The sequence below is a fragment of the Aquarana catesbeiana genome, linkage group LG06 (genome assembly GCF_042186555.1).
Source record: "Aquarana catesbeiana isolate 2022-GZ linkage group LG06, ASM4218655v1, whole genome shotgun sequence".
NCBI classification, from domain to species: Eukaryota; Metazoa; Chordata; class Amphibia; order Anura; family Ranidae; genus Aquarana; species Aquarana catesbeiana.
The window spans coordinates 368,317,084-368,335,007 of NC_133329.1; the positions used below are offsets into that span (position 1 = coordinate 368,317,084).

The 17,924-nt window shown below is 44.0% G+C and overlaps 1 protein-coding gene across 1 annotated transcript in view; it reads right to left on the reverse strand.

Annotated features, from left to right (window-relative positions):
* Positions 1–17,924, reverse strand: part of LOC141147096 (protein mono-ADP-ribosyltransferase PARP15-like) — a 107,836-nt gene that overhangs the window by 72,826 nt on the left and 17,086 nt on the right. Inside the window, exons 2-3 of the mRNA XM_073634195.1 lie at positions 1,191–1,275; positions 719–845 (exon numbers count right to left, since the gene is read on the reverse strand). Coding sequence (XP_073490296.1) covers positions 719–845; positions 1,191–1,262 — 199 coding nt within the window. The 5' untranslated portion in view covers positions 1,263–1,275. The remainder of the gene's footprint in view (positions 1–718; positions 846–1,190; positions 1,276–17,924) is intronic.

Sequence of the window (17,924 nt, forward strand, 5' to 3'; positions counted from 1 at the left end):
AGGCGGTCGTCAAGTGGTTAATAAAATATTTTTAGGTAAATTATACTCTCCTGTGTGTGTTTTCATCCAAAAAGGACAGTTTGTTGGTGAGGATTCAGGTACATTTCTAACATAAAATGTGAAATTAACAAGAGACAACAACACCAAACAATCTCCTCCTACAGATTAAATAGAACAACATATCAATGGTGTTGTGGGAACTTGTCACAAAAAACACACAAACATTTTCGGGAGTACAAATCAAAATCACCAAAAAAAAAAAAAAAATAAAAAAAAGAGAAACACAAAAAAAGATTCTACATTAAAGTAACAAAAAAAAAAAAAATTATGTTGTCAGATGTGAGAAATCAAAATATATTGAGGGAATCCCGATAAATAGTAACGAAAGAAGTTTGTGAGAAGTGTGTGTGTGAATATGAGCATCAAGACGACTTAATTCTTGTCACATTATAAAGAAGAAGAGAGTGCGCTGTATGACACCATTTTGAACATTGCAGCGTGACGAAAATGCTGTATCCATTACGAACGCTAAGTTTACCAGAATGAGCTGTCCCGTGTCGGAATTTCTTCTGAGCATGTGTGGACCATATCCAGTAAGGTGGAAAAGCAGCATTATCAATGTACCTATTTGTCTGCTAAGGTCATCTGCTTACCAGTTATTATGAGTCATACTCTAAAAAACACATATAACAAGTTTTTAGCATATAACAAGTCTTACCAGTGTTTTGATCCAGCGTTGCATTGGTTGAGTTTACTATGGCATCCGTCTTTTCATCTGTGATTCTTCCAAATTTCAGCACAACAGATGTATCACAAACCACCACCTCAAACAAAGTGACCTCACTCTGAAACAGTTTACAATAATAAAAAAAAAATAAAACAGATACAGCAAACAACATCATTTAGGGTCAGTTCACACCAAATATATATTAACATTTTTTATATTATGATTAGATTACGTGATCTGTAACATTGGAAAAAGCCTGATGTCCCCCATGTGTAAACTATGACTTCAGCCAAGACCTTTTTATCTAGTTTTGGTTAGAGTAAAGAATGGGTTAGAGCCCCTGCCAGGTTTTTATTGTTGCCCAATTCACACTATGTGCCCTGGTGACCAGTGATACTGGGAAAGAAACTGAGGATAATTCAAAATGTTACAGTTGTCACAGCAACAGGGGTAGAGGGCATACCTTCCAATGGGAGCACTTCCGTTTCTTCAGTTTGGGGAGATTTTCACTCAATTCCTGTTGTGTTTGGGACATCTTGATAGGGAATCTTGATAGGGAAATACAGTGTATAAGTTAGACACGAACAAGGCTTAATGTACACGGGGGTTTTTTTACAACCTCTTCTGAATGATTTAACTTGACAGATAAAAACCCACCTTTAAAACGTCCGCTTTGCCGCGTTTACCCGCGTTTGCGTTTAGAAGCGTTTGAAAAAAATACTTTTTTTAAAAAAAATAGCCAAAAATAAAAAATGCCTGTAAACGAAATGCAACTAAACACCTGTACCGCGTTTAGCATCTGAAACGTCAGCGTCTGAACTAATTTTTTTGCCTTCAAAGGAAAGCCTGTAAACGCAACTGCCTAAAAACGACATTAAACAAACCTGTGTACATATACACATAAGATAACATTGGATGAGTACAAGGGCTGCTGAAAAAAGCATCCAACTGCTTCTGAATGTCCGTTTCCCAGCAGCAGTGTACATGAGGCCTAACCCTTCTCCATTTTTTTTTTTTTTATAATTTGCCTGGTGTTACACTTCCAACCACCCACAATTCCTATATTTTAACCAGTTGCAGACCGCCGCACGCCGATGTATGTCGGCACAATGGCACGGGCAGGCATAAGGGCTTACCTGTACGTCCCTGCCTGCCCGTGTGCGGGGGGTCTGATCAGACCCCCCCCTCCGGTGTCTACGGCGGTCGGATTACCGTCAGGAACGACCCGAGGTGAGGGGGAGGCCACTGATTCATGGCCACCCCTTCACGATCGCTCCTGGCGAATGAGAATCTTCTTTTGCTGCTGTAATGTAAACAGCGGCAGAGGAAGTGATGTCATCGCTCCTTGTGAAACCTTTTCGTTCCGGTTTCCGAGGAGAGAAGACACCAAGTAAGTTTGCACCAACACTACACTTACAGTAGAACACTCTAGGCACACTTTTCACCCCCCTGTACCCCCTGTCACAGTGACACCAATAGCAGTTTTTTTTTTCTGATTATTGCATTGGTGTCATTTTTTGACAGTTGTAAGTGGTAGGGCAGTTAGTGTTAGGCCCCTTTAGGTCTAGGGTACCCCCCTAACAAAGTTTTAAACCCTTGATCACCCCCCGTCGCCAGTGTCACTAAGCGATCGTTTATCTGATGGCTGTATTAGTGTCACAGGTGGCGCTAGTTAGGCAGGTAAGTATTTAGGTACGTCATCAGCGTTTTATAGCGTCAGGGACCCCCATATACTACCTAATAAAGGTTTTAACACCCTGATTGTCCCCTAGTTAACCCTTTCACCAGTGATCACCGTATAGCTGTTACGGGTGACGCTGGTTAGTTAGTTAATTTTTTATAGTGTTAGGGCACCCGCCGTTTATTACCTAGTAAAGGTTTAACCCCCTAATCGCCCGGCGGGTGATACAAGTTAGGTTTTACGTTTAGATAGGGTCTGCCTCGCCCCAGGCAGCATCAGGTTAGTGCCAGTACCGCTAAAATCCACGCACGCAGCATACACCTCCCTTAGTAGTATAGCATCTGAACGGATCAGATCTGTACTAGCGTCCCCAGCAGTTTAGGATTCCCAAAAATGCAGTGTTAGCGGAATCAGCCCAGATACCTGCTAGCACCTGCGTTTTGCCCCTCCGCCCAGCCCAGCCCACCCAAGTGCAGTATCGATCGATCACTGTCACTTACAAAACACTAAACACACATAACTGCAGCATTCGCAGTGTCAGGCCTGATCCCTGCGATGGCTAACAGTTTTTTGGTAGCGTTTTGATACAGTCGCTAACAGCTTTTTTGCCTGTGAGTCTCACTAGTGTACCCCTAAATTTAGAGCCCAAAATGGCAAATCGAAGGTACACTAGTGAAGAGGCCTACACGTTTCTGAGCATGACAGATAGTGAAGAGGAAGTCACTCATCTATCAGATTCAGAATACGAACCTGTAGACAGCAGCGGCTCCATGACAGATAGCTCTGACGACGGAGTTGTGGTCCCTGCCAAGGTCAGGCGTACCAGACCCCAATCTTCTTCTTCTGCTGTTGAGGTGCAAGAACCGCAGGGCTCTCGAATGGAGCAGAGCAGTACTAGCACCGCTATTCCTTCTGGTGAACTGGCAAGCACAGGCGGCCTAGTACACCCTGGTCGTACATCCAGCACTGCAGTAACACTTGGTGATGTGGCGAGTCCCATAAGTGCAGTTCAAGCTGGCGAGGTGGCAAGCACAAGTAGTGTCCCGCTGCCACCAAGAAGACTAACACAGGCCCGTCGTGCCCTTCCTGCTGCATTCGCCAATCCTAATTGGGAACCCACCACTTCTGCAGCACCCGTACTTCCCCCATTCACTGGCCAACCCGGCATTCATGTGGAAACAGTTGATTTTACGGCAATTTTTATTCGCTGTTTTTCACCGAAGATCTCTATAGATCTATTGTGGACCAAAGCAATTTGTACACTGGTCAACACATCGCCACTATTCCCCAGTCCTCCCTTGCCAGAGATTGGAAACCAATTTAAAATCTTTCTGGACCTATCCCTCCTCATGGGCATAACCAAAAAGAGTGAGTTGCGGTCATTTTGGTCCACTGACCCAATTCACCATATGCCCGTGTTCTCTGCTTCCATGGCCAGGGCACGATACGAGCAGATTTTGCGGTTCATGCACTTCAACAACAATGAACTCTGTCGTTCTCGTGGAGACCCTGGATATGATCTGCTCTACAAAATTCGGCCCCTCGTAAACCACTTCAACCAACGTTGTGCAGACTTGTTTACTCCCCATCAAGTTGTCTGCGTTGATGAGTCCCTGATTAAGTTTTCTGGCCGCTTGTCATTCAAACAGTACCTTCCCAGCAAGCATGCCAGATACGGGGTCAAGATGTATAAGCTCTGTGACAGGGCCACATGCTATACATGTAGTTTTATGACTTACGAGGGAAGAGATAGTCACGTAGAGCCGACAAACTGCCCTGACTACATAGGAAGCGCTGGCAAGATTGTGTGGGACTTGGTGTCACCCTTATTCGGAAAGGGGTACCCTTTGTATGTGGACAATCATTACACGAGCGTGCCACTTTAGTCACTTGTTTGATCATCAGATTGGAGCATGTGGCACCGTGCGATCTAATCGCCGGGGCTTTCCCCAGCGGCTTGTAGATGCCCGTCTTAGGCTGGGGGAGAGAGCCTGCTTGAAGTGTAATAACTTGCTTGCTATGAAGTGGAGGGATAATAAGAATGTTTTCGTTATTACCTCCCTTCATGCAGACAGGACTGTCCAAATTACTACGGCGACTGGTGTTGTGGAGAAACCCCTCTGTGTCCACGAATATAACCAAAATATGGGAGAGGTAGACCTCAATGACCAGTTTTTGGCACCGTACCTAGTTGCCCGTAAGGCCAGACGCTGGTATAAAAGTGTCTGTATACTTATTTCAATTGGCTTTGCTGAACGCTCATGTGCCATACTGAGCTTCAGGATGGACTAGATCCTTCCTTAAATTCCAGGAAGAGATCGTCAGAGCCCTTCTGTTTCCAGACGGTGCTCCACCTCACCTTCCCCAACCAAAAGCAGTAAGCCGGCTGCATGAGAGGCATTTTCCTTATGTCCTCCCAAGTACCCCTACCCAACGAGCCCCCCAAAGAAAATGTGTCTGTAGAAAGCGCGGATATAGGCGTGACACCTGCTGTTATTGTCCCTCCTGTCCTGACAATCCTGGTCTTTGCATTGGTGAATGTTTTGAGTGCTACCATACACTAGTTGAGTTTTAGCGTAGGGTACAGCATTGCACAGACTAGGCACACTTTCACAGGGTCTCCAAAGATGCCATTGCATTCTGAGAGACCCCAACCTGGAACCGGTTACAGTTACAAAAGTTACAGTAATAAAATAATGAAAAAAAAAAAAAAATAGACAAAAAAAAAAATATAAAAAAAACAAAAATAGTTGTCGTTTTATTGTTCTCTCTGTCTCTATTGTTCTGCTCTTTTTTACTGTATTCTATTCTACAATGTTTTATTGTTATTATGCTTTATCATGTTTGCTTTTCAGGCATGTCATTTTTTTATAGTTTACTGTGTTTTATTGTTAACCATTTTTTAGTTTTCAGGTACGCCATTCAGCTGCAGCAAGGATTTATTTATCTTGACAGCAACAGCGTTTGCTCCCACGATACATAAAGCTGTGACTCCAGCACTGTCGGAGGTGATTTCACCACCACAGTTGAAAAAAAGAGCATATATGCCGAAGCATGGGGGCAGCAGGGGCGGAGGGGCGATTTGCTCCTACCTTTTGCGGGTGGATGCCCCCATGCTTCGGCATATATATATTTTAGGCACAGGTTGCGTTAAAAAATGTTTTATTTTTTACTATGTTTTTTTTGTATTTGCTTTGCAGGTGTGGTAAGTCTTACTGTTATACTGTAATGTTACTTTGTTTTATTGTTAACCATCATTTGCTTAGCAGGTACGCCATTCAGTTGCAGTGTGGATTTATTTATCTTGACAGCAACAGCGTTTGCTCCCACGATACATAAAGCCGCGACTCCAGCGCTGTCGGAGGTGATTTCACCACCACAGTTAAAAAAAAGAGCATATATGCTGAAGCATGGGGGCAGCAGGGGCGGAGGAGCGAATTGCTCCTAACTTTTGGGGTGCCCATGCTTTGGCATATATAAATGGTGCATGTATGCCCATCATTAGAAGTGGGTGGATGAAGGGAGGTATTCTAAGGGTGGGCATACCCACCGATCAATCTCTTTTTTTCGTTCAGCCCACAGGCTGCATGAAAAAAAAGATTACAATATATGCCCAACAAGGACCAGCAACGTACTGGTATGTTGCTGGACTTTGAGTAGTTATACCAGAATGATGTCTGCAGGTTTAGGTATCATCTTGGTATCATTCTTTTCAGCCAGCGGTCAGCTTTCTTGTAAATGCAGTCATAGCGGCTAATTAGCCTCTAGACTGCTTTTACAAGCAGTAGGAGGGAATGCCCCCCCCCCCCCACCGTCTTCCATGGTTTTCTCTGGCTCTCCTGTCCCAACAGTAGGGATGAGCTTCGAGTTCGAGTCGAACTCATGTTCGACTCGAACATTGGCTGTTCGCAAGTTCACCGAACAATTTGGGGTGTTCGCGGCAAATTCGAATGCCGCGGGACACCCTTTAAAAGTCTATGGGAGAAATCAAAAGTGCTAATTTTAAAGGCTAATATGCAAGTTATTGTCATAAAAAGTGTTTGGGGACCTGGGTCCTGCCCCAGGGGACATGGATCAATGCAAAAAAAAGTTTTAAAAACGGCCGTTTTTTCAGGAGCAGTGATTTTAATAATGCTTAAAGTCAATCAATAAAAGTGTAATATCCCTTTAAATTTCGTACCTGGGGGGTGTCTATAGTGTGCCTGTAAAGGGGCGCATGTTTCCTGTGTTTAGAACAGTCTGACAGCAAAATGACATTTTGAAGGAAAAACCTCATTTAAAACTACTCGCGGCTATTGCATTGCCGACAATACACATAGAAGTTCATTGATAAAAACGGCATGGGAATTCCCCAAAGGGGAACCCCGAACCAAAATTAAAAAAAAAAAATGACGTGGGAGTCCCCCTAAATTCCATACCAGGCCCTTCAGGTCTGGTATGGATATTAAGGGGAACCCCGGCCAAAATTTAAAAAAAAAAATGACGTGGGGTTCCCCCTAAATTCCATACCAGACCCTTCAGGTCTGGTATGGATTTTAAGGGGAACCCCGCGCCAAAAAAAAAAAAAAAAAAAAAAAAAAAAAAAAAACGGCGTGGGGTCCCCCCAAAAATCCATACCAGACCCTTATCCGAGCACGCAACCTGGCAGGCCGCAGGAAAAGAGGGGGGGACGAGAGTGCGGCCCCCCCTCCCTCCTGAACCGTACCAGGCCACATGCCCTCAACATTGGGAGGGTGCTTTGGGGTAGCCCCCCAAAACACCTTGTCCCCATGTTGATGAGGACAAGGGCCTCATCCCCACAACCCTGGCCGGTGGTTGTGGGGGTCTGCGGGCGGAGGGCTTATCGGAATCTGGAAGCCCCCTTTAACAAGGTGACCCCAGATCCCGGCCCCCCCCTGTGTGAAATGGTAAGGGGGTACATAAGTACCCCTACCATTTCACGAAGAAAGTGTCAAAAATGTTAAAAATGACAAGAGACAGTTTTTGACAATTCCTTTATTTAAATGCTTCTTACTTTCTTCTATCTTCCTTCATCTTCTGGTTCTTCTGGTTCTTCTGGCTCTTCTGGTTCTTCCTCCGGCGTTCTCGTCCAGCATCTCCTCCGCGGCGTCTTCTATCTTCTTCTCCTCGGGCCGCTCCGCACCCATGGCATGGGGGGGGAGGCTCCCGCTCTTCTCTTCTTCTCTTCTTCTCTTCTTCTCTTCTTCTCTTCTTCTCTTCTTCTCTTCTTCTCTTCTTTTCTTCTCCGGGCCGCTCCGCAATCCATGCTGGCATGGAGGGAGGCTCCCGCTGTGTGACGGCGCTCCTCGTCTGACAGTTCTTAAATAACGGGGGGCGGGGCCACCCGGTGACCCCGCCCCCCTCTGACGCACGGTGACTTGACGGGACATGCCACAGGGAAGTCCCGTCAAGTCACCGTGCGTCAGAGGGGGGCGGGGTCACCGTGTGGCCCCGCCCCCCCGTTATTTAAGAACTGTCAGACGAGGAGCGCCGTCACACAGCGGGAGCCTCCCTCCATGCCAGCATGGATTGCGGAGCGGCCCGGAGAAGAAAAGAAGAAAAGAAGAAGAGAAGAAGAGAAGAAGAGAAGAAGAGAAGAGCGGGAGCCTCCCCCCCATGCCATGGGTGCGGAGCGGCCCGAGGAGAAGAAGACAGAAGACGCTGCGGAGGAGATGCTGGACGAGAACGCCGGAGGAAGAACCAGAAGAGCCAGAAGAACCAGAAGAACCAGAAGATGAAGGAAGATAGAAGAAAGAAGAAGCATTTAAATAAAGGAATTGTCAAAAACTGTCTCTTGTCATTTTTAACATTTTTGACACTTTCTTCGTGAAATGGTAGGGGTACTTATGTACCCCCTTACCATTTCACACAGGGGGGGGGCCGGGATCTGGGGGTCACCTTGTTAAAGGGGGCTTCCAGATTCTGATAAGCCCCCCGCCCGCAGACCCCCACAACCACCGGCCAGGGTTGTGGGGATGAGGCCCTTGTCCTCATCAACATGGGGACAAGGTGTTTTGGGGGGCTACCCCAAAGCACCCTCCCAATGTTGAGGGCATGTGGCCTGGTACGGTTCAGGAGGGAGGGGGGGCCGCACTCTCGTCCCCCCCTCTTTTCCTGCGGCCTGCCAGGTTGCGTGCTCGGATAAGGGTCTGGTATGGATTTTTGGGGGGACCCCACGCCGTTTTTTTTTTTTTTTTTTTTTTTTTGGCGCGGGGTTCCCCTTAAAATCCATACCAGACCTGAAGGGTCTGGTATGGAATTTAGGGGGAACCCCACGTCATTTTTTTTTTAATTTTGGTTCGGGGTTCCCCTTTGGGGAATTCCCATGCCGTTTTTATCAATGAACTTCTATGTGTATTGTCGGCAATGCAATAGCCGCGAGTAGTTTTAAATGAGTTTTTTCCTTCAAAATGTCATTTTGCTGTCAGACTGTTCTAAACACAGGAAACATGCGCCCCTTTACAGGCATACTATAGACACCCCCCAGGTACGAAATTTAAAGGGATATTACACTTTTATTGTTTGACTTTAAGCATTATTAAAATCACTGCTCCTGAAAAAACGTCCGTTTTTAAAACTTTTTTTTGCATTGATCCATGTCCCCTGGGGCAGGACCCAGGTCCCCAAACACTTTTTATGACAATAACTTTCATATAAGCCTTTAAAATTAGCACTTTTGATTATTCATGTTCGTGTCCCATAGACTTTAACGGTGTTCGCATGTTCGAACGAACTTTTTTCCTGTTCGCATGTTCTGGTGCGAACCGAACAGGGGGGTGTTCGGCTCATCCCTACCCAACAGGGAACCTGAGAATGCAGCCGGTGATTCGGCCAGCTGACCATAGAGCTGATCAGAGACCAGAATGGCTCCAATCATCTCTATGGTCTAAGAAACCAGAAGCTACGAGCATTTCATGACTTTCATGATTTCGCCGGATGTAAACAGCGCCATTGGGAAATTGGGAAAGCATTTTATCACACCGAAAAAAAAGGGGGACACTTGGGAGAGGGAAGTGGCTTCACACCCCAAGACAATTTCAAAAACGGGAATTTACCCACAAAATAAAGGGGTTTTCTAGGCAGCAGACAATGGATGCAGGTGGTATGTAGTTTAAAAGGTAACTTTATTAGACATAGGACATTAAAGTAAAAAACATGAACTGTGTACAAAAAGTTATAAAAAGCACAGGAGCATGTACAGAGCAATACATGGATTGTACAATACACAAGCGCTTGGATAGTTTTGACGCGTTTCGATCACATTGGGTCTTCTTCAGAGGAAATGCATGCGCTGTGGGGAAATTTTGTATGCATGTAAACGATACCAATGTGATTGTGCACAGTTGTATATAATAAGAATTTTAAGCATAGTTACCGAAAATATGTGTATAGTTATGTCTCCTGAGCCTACGGTTTCCAGAAAAGCCTCCACCATCCGGTCCCAGCACCGGAGCCCCCCGGTCTGCCAACACCCCAAGAGAGGAAGCCAAGCAAAGACTGTGCAACTTATGATGAATTACACCTAGGGAATGCCCCGCATTCGGTAAGGGGCGTGTGGGTCAGCGGCATCTGTGGTCTGGGACATCAAACAGCAGCATAAATGAGTGCGTTTGGAAAAAGTGATATGATCTATTTATATAAACTTGTGTAAGTCAAGTAATAATGATAATAGTACTATCATAGGGTTTTTTAAGGCCATTTGGCCTGAATTCTAGCAATAAAGTTTGTAAATTCTAATCAAAGATATATATATATATATACATACATACATAGTAAATTGAGAGAGGAATTTATAAAGAATGAGAGGAGAAAAGGAAAAAAGAGAAGGAAAGTGGAGGAAAAAAGAAGGAGGAAAGAAAAGCGAGGGGAGAAGGGGGGGGGGGGGGGAGAGAGTGTGGGAAAATGGTGAGGAATGGGGCGGGAATGGGAGAGGGGAGTGAGAGGGAAAAGGGGGGGGGGGACAGTGAGGGGAGTGAAAGGGAAAATGGGGGGGGGGGGGGAGAAACAGGACAGGACATGGAAAGAAATGAAAGGGAAAGGAACAAGGAAATGAAAAAATGAAAGGAAGAAAGGGGAAGGAGAGAGAGGAAGGGAAGAGACTAGGTCAGCAGGAAAGGAAAAGTGAAAAGTGTGGAGAGAATATAGTAAAAGAAAAGGTGAACCACAATGTGAGGAAACCAACAGGTGCAATCAAAAATAAGGAGAGTGAAAGTGAATGAGAAGGAAATGCTAAGTGAAAGGGAAAGGGGTGTACATGCAGGATGTATAGCAGGTGTGTATAGTGAGAAAACAAGCAGCAGGGGTGAAAAAGAAAGCAACAAAAAATATCATAAAAAAATACCAAATAAGTGAAATATTGAAGTGGTTTACCTGGAGATGCTAGACATATAGCAGCACAACAGTGTGCGGAAAACAGTCTGTGAAAATTGCACCGGTAGTGTGTGTGGTGAGCTAAAATGGGATTGTGGGACAAGTATTAAAATCAGGCTGACAAGGAGGGGAATGGTGGGGTATAGGGGATAAGGAAATACCTGTAATTAAGGAGCCCCTGTGAAGGTTGTGCTTCCTGCTGGGACAGAGGAGATCCAATGCAGGATCCCAGTAGGGATCAGCTCTCCTTAAATGTAAGGAGTAGAGCACTAATTGGCTGCTGATGAGGAACACAGGTGCGCGCCAGCCACCCCCACCCTACTTACCATTGCAGGGACGGTGCTGACAGTGTCAGCACTCCGTGTGTAACTCACCCAGCGTTCCGAAAGACGCTGTCCTGGCTCCGCCGTCCTTGCCGACGTAGCATCGTGACATCACGTGCGAGCGGGCACGGACACGGCGCCCGGAAGGATTCGGAATGCCGCTGGCAGGGGGAAGTCACGTCCCAGAGGGTCCAGCCCTCTAGTGGACGTGTAGATAGGCGCAGGGCCCTATGTCTGTCTCCCCCTTCCAGGAAGAGGCACAGTGATGCAGACAATTCCCCTGGAGGGGGAGATAGCTGGACCGGGAGCCCAGGTCTGGACCTAGTAAAAAGAGGTATAGAAATCATACACCATAATAAATTTAATTTCAAAGTATACTTAGGACACTGAATGGAGACCAAGGCATATATGAAATCATTACATTTTATGGCAACAATTATAAACACGTGCATTAACCCATACCATGATTAGTATGGGATGAAAATTTTTTTACAGGAACTGGGAGCTATTGGCGTATATTCAAAGAGTCCATAAATTATTCTCACATCATCTATTCCTATTGCAAAACAAATTGTACTGTTCTTACACATCCATCAAGAGGTACATATAATGGAGACCATTTTTTGATTGAAAACATTGTTATAAGCAAACAACACATTGAGTGCAATTCACATGGGGGAAACAGAAAAGCATATGAAATACGATACAACAAACACAAAACGTACTAAAAATTCTTACAATGTTAGTGGCTAATAATATATGAATTATACCACCATGTATTTAGTTTGCCTGAGGAAAAACCTGAAAGAAAGGGGGCGGAAGAGATTGATTCGTTAAGTCCAGGGGGTGTAAATGAAAGATCCATTTTTGCTCTTTTTGGAGCAGGACCTTATACCAGTCGCTTCCCCTCTCTGGTATTTGTACTTTCTGAAGTACTGTAAAGGTTACATTGGGCACCTTGTAGTTGTGTTCGTAAACAACATGTCTCCCAATTTATCTGTTCCCAATTTCCATGCTATACATGTGTTTAGATATTCGTCACCATAGTTCTTGCTTTGTTTTGCCGATGTAATAGGCACCGCAGTCGCACTCCATTAAATAAACCACCCTGCAGGTTTGGCAATTCGCGAAATGCGACGGCTTGAATATTTCTCCATTGGGAAGGCGGAAAGATTTAGCTTTTCTTATGAATGGGCAAAAGGTGCAGTGGCCACAAGGAAAGGATCCAACAATGTGACATTGTTTGAATCTTTTGTATTGATTTTTAAATTCGCTTTGGACAAGCATGTCTTTGAGGGAAGTGGCTCTCCTAAAGGTTATTGAGGGTTGTTTGGGGAGGAGAGTTTTTAATGTGGGATCATCAGTCAAAATGCTCCAATGCTTCTGCAATATGTTTTTGATGGTAACGTGTTGGCGTGAGAAACGCATAATTATACGGGTTGGTTTGGAAGAATCACGGGATTTGGGTTTATGCAACAAGATAGATCGAGATTGCTTTATTATAAACATTTTTCAGGCAAGATCTACTGTATCCGCGTGACAAAAGGCGGTCCTGGAGGAGCCCAGCTTCTTCCTTGAAGAGTGCATCCATGAAGCAATTGCGACGAAGGCGCAAATATTGCCCGTAGGGAATAGAGTTCTTCAAGGATATCCGACGGAAGCTCGTAGCATCTAGCACTGTATTACCAGCAGTGTTCTTGCGGAACAAGGTGGTAGAGAGTTTGTTTTCAGGGGTTGTTTTTACCAGGACATCCAAAAAGGTGGCACTTTCCCACAGTGACCATGTCCCACAGTGACGTCACAACGCTACGTCATTACGTCGGCAAGGACGGCGGAGCCGGGACAGCGTCTTTCGGAACGCTGGGTGAGTTACACACGGAGTGCTGACACTGTCAGCACTGTCCCTGCAATGGTAAGTAGGGTGGGGGTGGCGTGCAACTGTGTTCCTCATCAGCAGCCAATTAGTGCTCTACTCCTTACATTTAAGGAGAGCAGATCCCTATTGGGATCCTGCATTGGATCTCCTCTGTCCCAGCAGGAAGCACAACCTTCACAGGGGCTCTCTTAATTACAGGTATTTCCTTATCCCCTATACCCCACCATTCCCCTCCTTGTCAGCCTGATTTTAATACTTGTCCCACAATCCCATTTTAGCTCACCACACACACTACCGGTGCAATTTTCACTGACTGTTTTCCGCACACTGTTGTGCTGCTATATGTCTGGCATCTCCAGGTAAACCACTTCAATATTTCACTTATTTGGTATCTTTTTATTTTTTTATGATATTTTTTGTTGCTTTCTTTTTCACCCCTGCTGCTTGTTTTCTCACTATACACACCTGCTATACATCCTGCATGTACACCCCTTTCCCTTTCACTTAGCATTTCCTTCTCATTTACTTTCACTCTCATTGTTTTTGATTGCACCTGTTGGTTTCCTCACATTGTGGTTCACCTTTTCTTTTACTATATTCTCTCCACACTTTTCACTTTTCCTTTCCTGCTGACCTAGTCTCTTCCCTTCCTTCCTCTCCTTACCCTTTCTTCCTTTCATTCTTTCGTTTCCTTGTTCCTTTCCCTTTCATTTCTTTCCTTCTTTCCATGTCCTGTCCTGTTTCTCCCCCCCCCCATTTTCCCTTTCACTCCCCTCACTGTCCCCCCTCTCCCCCCCCCCCCCCTTTCCCTCTCACTCCTTTCCCCCCTCCCCCTCTCCCCCCCCTTCTCCCCCTCCCCCCCCCTTCTCCCCTCACTTTTCTTTCCTCCTTCTTCTTTTTTCCTCCACTTTCCTTCTCTCCTTTCCTTTTCTCCTCTCATTCTTTATAAATTCTCCTCTCAATTTACATAGAGATAGAGAGAGAGAGAGAGAGAGAGATATATATATATATATATATATATATATATATATATATATATATATATATATATATTTTATAATCTTTGATTAGAATTTACAAACTTTAACTATTGCTAAAATTCAGGCCAAATAGCCTTAAAAAAACCTATGATAGTACTATTATCATTATTACTTGACTTACACAAGTTTATATAAATAGATCATATCACTTTTTCCAAACGCACTCATTTATGCTGCTGTTTGATGTCCAGACTCCAGACCACAGATTCCTCTGACCACACACCCCTTGCCGAATGCGGGGCATTCCCTAGGTGTAACTCATTGTAAGTCTTTGCTTGGCTTCCTCTCTTGGGGTGTTGGCAGACCGAGGGGCTCCGGTGCTGGGACCGGATGGTGGAGGCTTTTCTGGAAACCGTAGGCTCAGGAGACATGGCTATACACATATTTTCGGTAACTATGCTTAAAATTCTTATTATATACAACTGTGCACAATCACATTGGTATCGTTTACATGCATACAAAATTTCCCCACAGCGCATGCATTTCCTCTGAAGAAGACCCGATGTGATCGAAACGCGTCAAAACTATCCAAGCGCTTGTGTATTGTACAATCCATGTATTGCTCTGTACATGTTCCTGTGCTTTTTATAACTTTTTGTACACAGTTCATGTTTTTTACTCTAATGTCCTATGTCTAATAAAGTTATCTTTTAAACTATATACCACCTGCATCCATTGTCTGCTGCCTAGAAAACCCCTTTATTTTGGGGGGTAAATTCCCATTTTTTGCATTTTATCACACCGATCTTGGTGTGGTCAGATGCTTTGAGGGCATAGGAGAGATCTAAGGTCTAATAGACCCCAATTTTTTCAACAAAAGAGTACCTGTCACTACCTATTGCTATCATAGGGGATATTTACATTCCCTGAGATAACAATAAATATTATAAAAAAAAAAAAATGAAAGGAACAGTTTAAAAATAAGATAAAAAAGCAAAAAAAAAAAATAAAGAAAAAAAAAACCACCCCTGTCCCCCCTGCTTTCGTGCAAAGGTGAACGCAAGCGTCGGTCTGGCGTCAAATGTAAACAGCAATTGCACTATGCATCTAAGGTATCACCGCGAAGGTCAGATTGAGGGAAGTAATTTTAGCACTAGACCCCCTCTGTAAATCTAAAGTGGTAACCTGTAAAGGCTTTTAAAAATGTATGTAGTTTGTCGCCACTGCACGTTTGTGCGCAATTTTAAAGCATGTCGTGTTTGGTATCCATGTACTCGGCCTAAGATCATCTTTTTTATCTCATCAAACATTTGGGCAATATAGTGTGTTTTAGTGCATTAAAATTTTAAAAAGTGTGTCCCCCCCCCCCCCCCAAAAAAATCGCTGCGCAAATACTGTGTGAAAAAAAAATTGCCACTATGGCCACTAAAACGGCCACTATTTTAATCTGTAGGGCCTTTGCTTTAAAAAATATATAATGTTTGGGGGTTCAAAGTAATTTTCTTGCAAAAAAAATTTTTTTTTTCATGTAAACAAAAAGTGTCAGAAAGGGCTTTGTCTTCAAGTGATTAGAAGAGTGGGTGATGTGTGACATAAGCTTCTAAATGTTGTGCATAAACTGCCAGGACAGTTCAAACCCCCCCCAAATGACCCCATTTTGGAAAGTAGACACCCCAAGCTATTTGCTGAGAGGCATGTCGAGTCCATGGAATATTTTATATTGTCACACAAGTTGCGGGAAAAAGTCAATTTTTTTTTTTTTTTTTTTGCACAAAGTTGTCACTAAATGATATATTGCTCAAACATGCCATGGGCATATGTGAAATTACACCCCAGAATACATTCTGTTACTTCTCCTGAGTACGGGGATACCACATGTGTGAGACTTTTTGGGAGCCTAGCCGTGTACGGGACCCCGAAAACCAAGCACCACCTTCAGGGTTTCTAAGGGTGTAAATTTTTGATTTCACTCCTCTCTGCCTATCACAGTTTCGGAGGCCATGGAATGCCCAGATGGGACAAACACCCCCCCCCCCCAATGACCCCATTTTGGAAAGTAGACACCCCAAGCTATTTGCTGAGAGGTATGGTGAGTATTTTGCAGACCTCACTTTTTGTCACAAAGTTTTGAAAATTGAAAAAAGAAAAAAAAATACATTTTTCTTTACTTTTTTCATTTTCAAAAACAAATGAGAGCTGAAAATACTCACCATGCCTCTCAGCAAATAGCTTGGGGTGTCTACTTTCCAAAATTGGGTCATTTGGGGGGTTTGTGCCATCTTGGCATTTTATGGCCTTCGAAACTGTGATAGTTAGTGAGGAGTGAAATAAAAAATTTACGCCCTTAGAAATCCTGAAGGCAGTGATTGGTTTTCGGGGCCCCGTACGCAGCTAGGCTTCCAAAAAGCCCAACACATGTGGTATCCCCATACTCAGGAGAAGCAGCAGAATGTATTTTGGGGTGCAATTCCACATATGCCCATGGCATGTTTGAGCAATATATCATTTAGTGACAATTTTGTGCAAAAAAAAAAAGAAGTTTGTTAAATTCCCGCAACTTGTGGCAAAATATAAAATGATTCATGGACTCAACATGCCTCTCAGCAAATAGCTTGGGGTGTCTACTTTCCAAAATGGGGTCATTTGGGGGGGGGGGGGGGGGTTGTGCCATCAGGGCATTTTATGGCCTTCAAAACTGTGATAGGTAGTGAGGAGTGAAATAAAAAATTTACGACCTTAGAAATCCTGAAGGCAGTGCTTGGTTTTTGGGGCCCCGTACGCGGCTAGGCTCCCAAAAAGTCTCACACATGTGGTATCCCTGTACTCAGGAGAAGCAGCATAATGTATTTTGGGGTGCAATTCCACATATACCCATGGCCTGTGTGAGCAATATATCATTTAGTGACAATTTTGTGCAAAAAAAAAAAGAAGTTTGTTAAATTCCCGCAACTTGTGGCAAAATATAAAATGATTCATGGACTCAACATGCCTCTCAGCAAATAGCTTGGGGTGTCTACTTTCCAAAATGGGGTCATTTGGGGGGGTTTGTGCCATCTTGGCATTTTATGGCCTTCAAAACTGTGATAGGTAGTGAGGAGTGAAATAAAAAATTTACGCCCTTAGAAATCCTGAAGGCGGTGATTGGTTTTCGAGGGCCCCGTACGCGGCTAGGCTACCAAAAAGTCTCACACATGTGGTATTCCCGTACTCAGGAGAAGCAGTAAAATGTATTTTGGGGTGCAATTCTGCATATAACCATGGCATGTGTGAACAATATACCATTAATGACAACTTTTTGTAATATATATATATTTTCTTTGTCATTATTCAATCACTTCGGACAAAAAATAAAATTCAATGGGCTCAACATGCCTCTCAGCAATTTCCTTGGGGTGTCTACTTTCCAAAATGGGGTCAATGGGGGGGGGGGGGGTTGTACTGCCCTGCCATTTTAGCACCTCAAGAATTGAGATAGGCAGTCATAAACTAAAAGCTGTGTAAATTCCAGAAAATGTACCCTAGTTTGTAGACGCTATAACTTTTTCGCAAGCCAATAAATATACACTTATTGACTTTTTTTTTTACCAAAGATATGTGGCTGAATACATTTTGGCCTAAATGTATGACTAAAATTGAGTTTGTTTGGATTTTTTTTATAACAAAAAGTAGAAAATATAATTCTTTTTCAAAATTTTCGTTCTTTTTCCGTTTATAGCGCAAAAAATTAAAAACCGCAGAGGTGATCAAATACCATCAAAAGAAAGCTATATTTGTGGGAAAAAAAGGACGCAAATTTTGTTTGGGTACAACATTGCATGACCGTGCAATTAGCAGTTAAAGCGACGCAGTGCCAAATTGGAAAAAGTGCTCTAGTCAGGGGAGGGGGTAAAATCTACCGGGGCTGAAGTGGTTAAAGGCTAAGGCCAGCCATACACAGTTTGAATCTCGGCCAGTTCATGATTCGAAC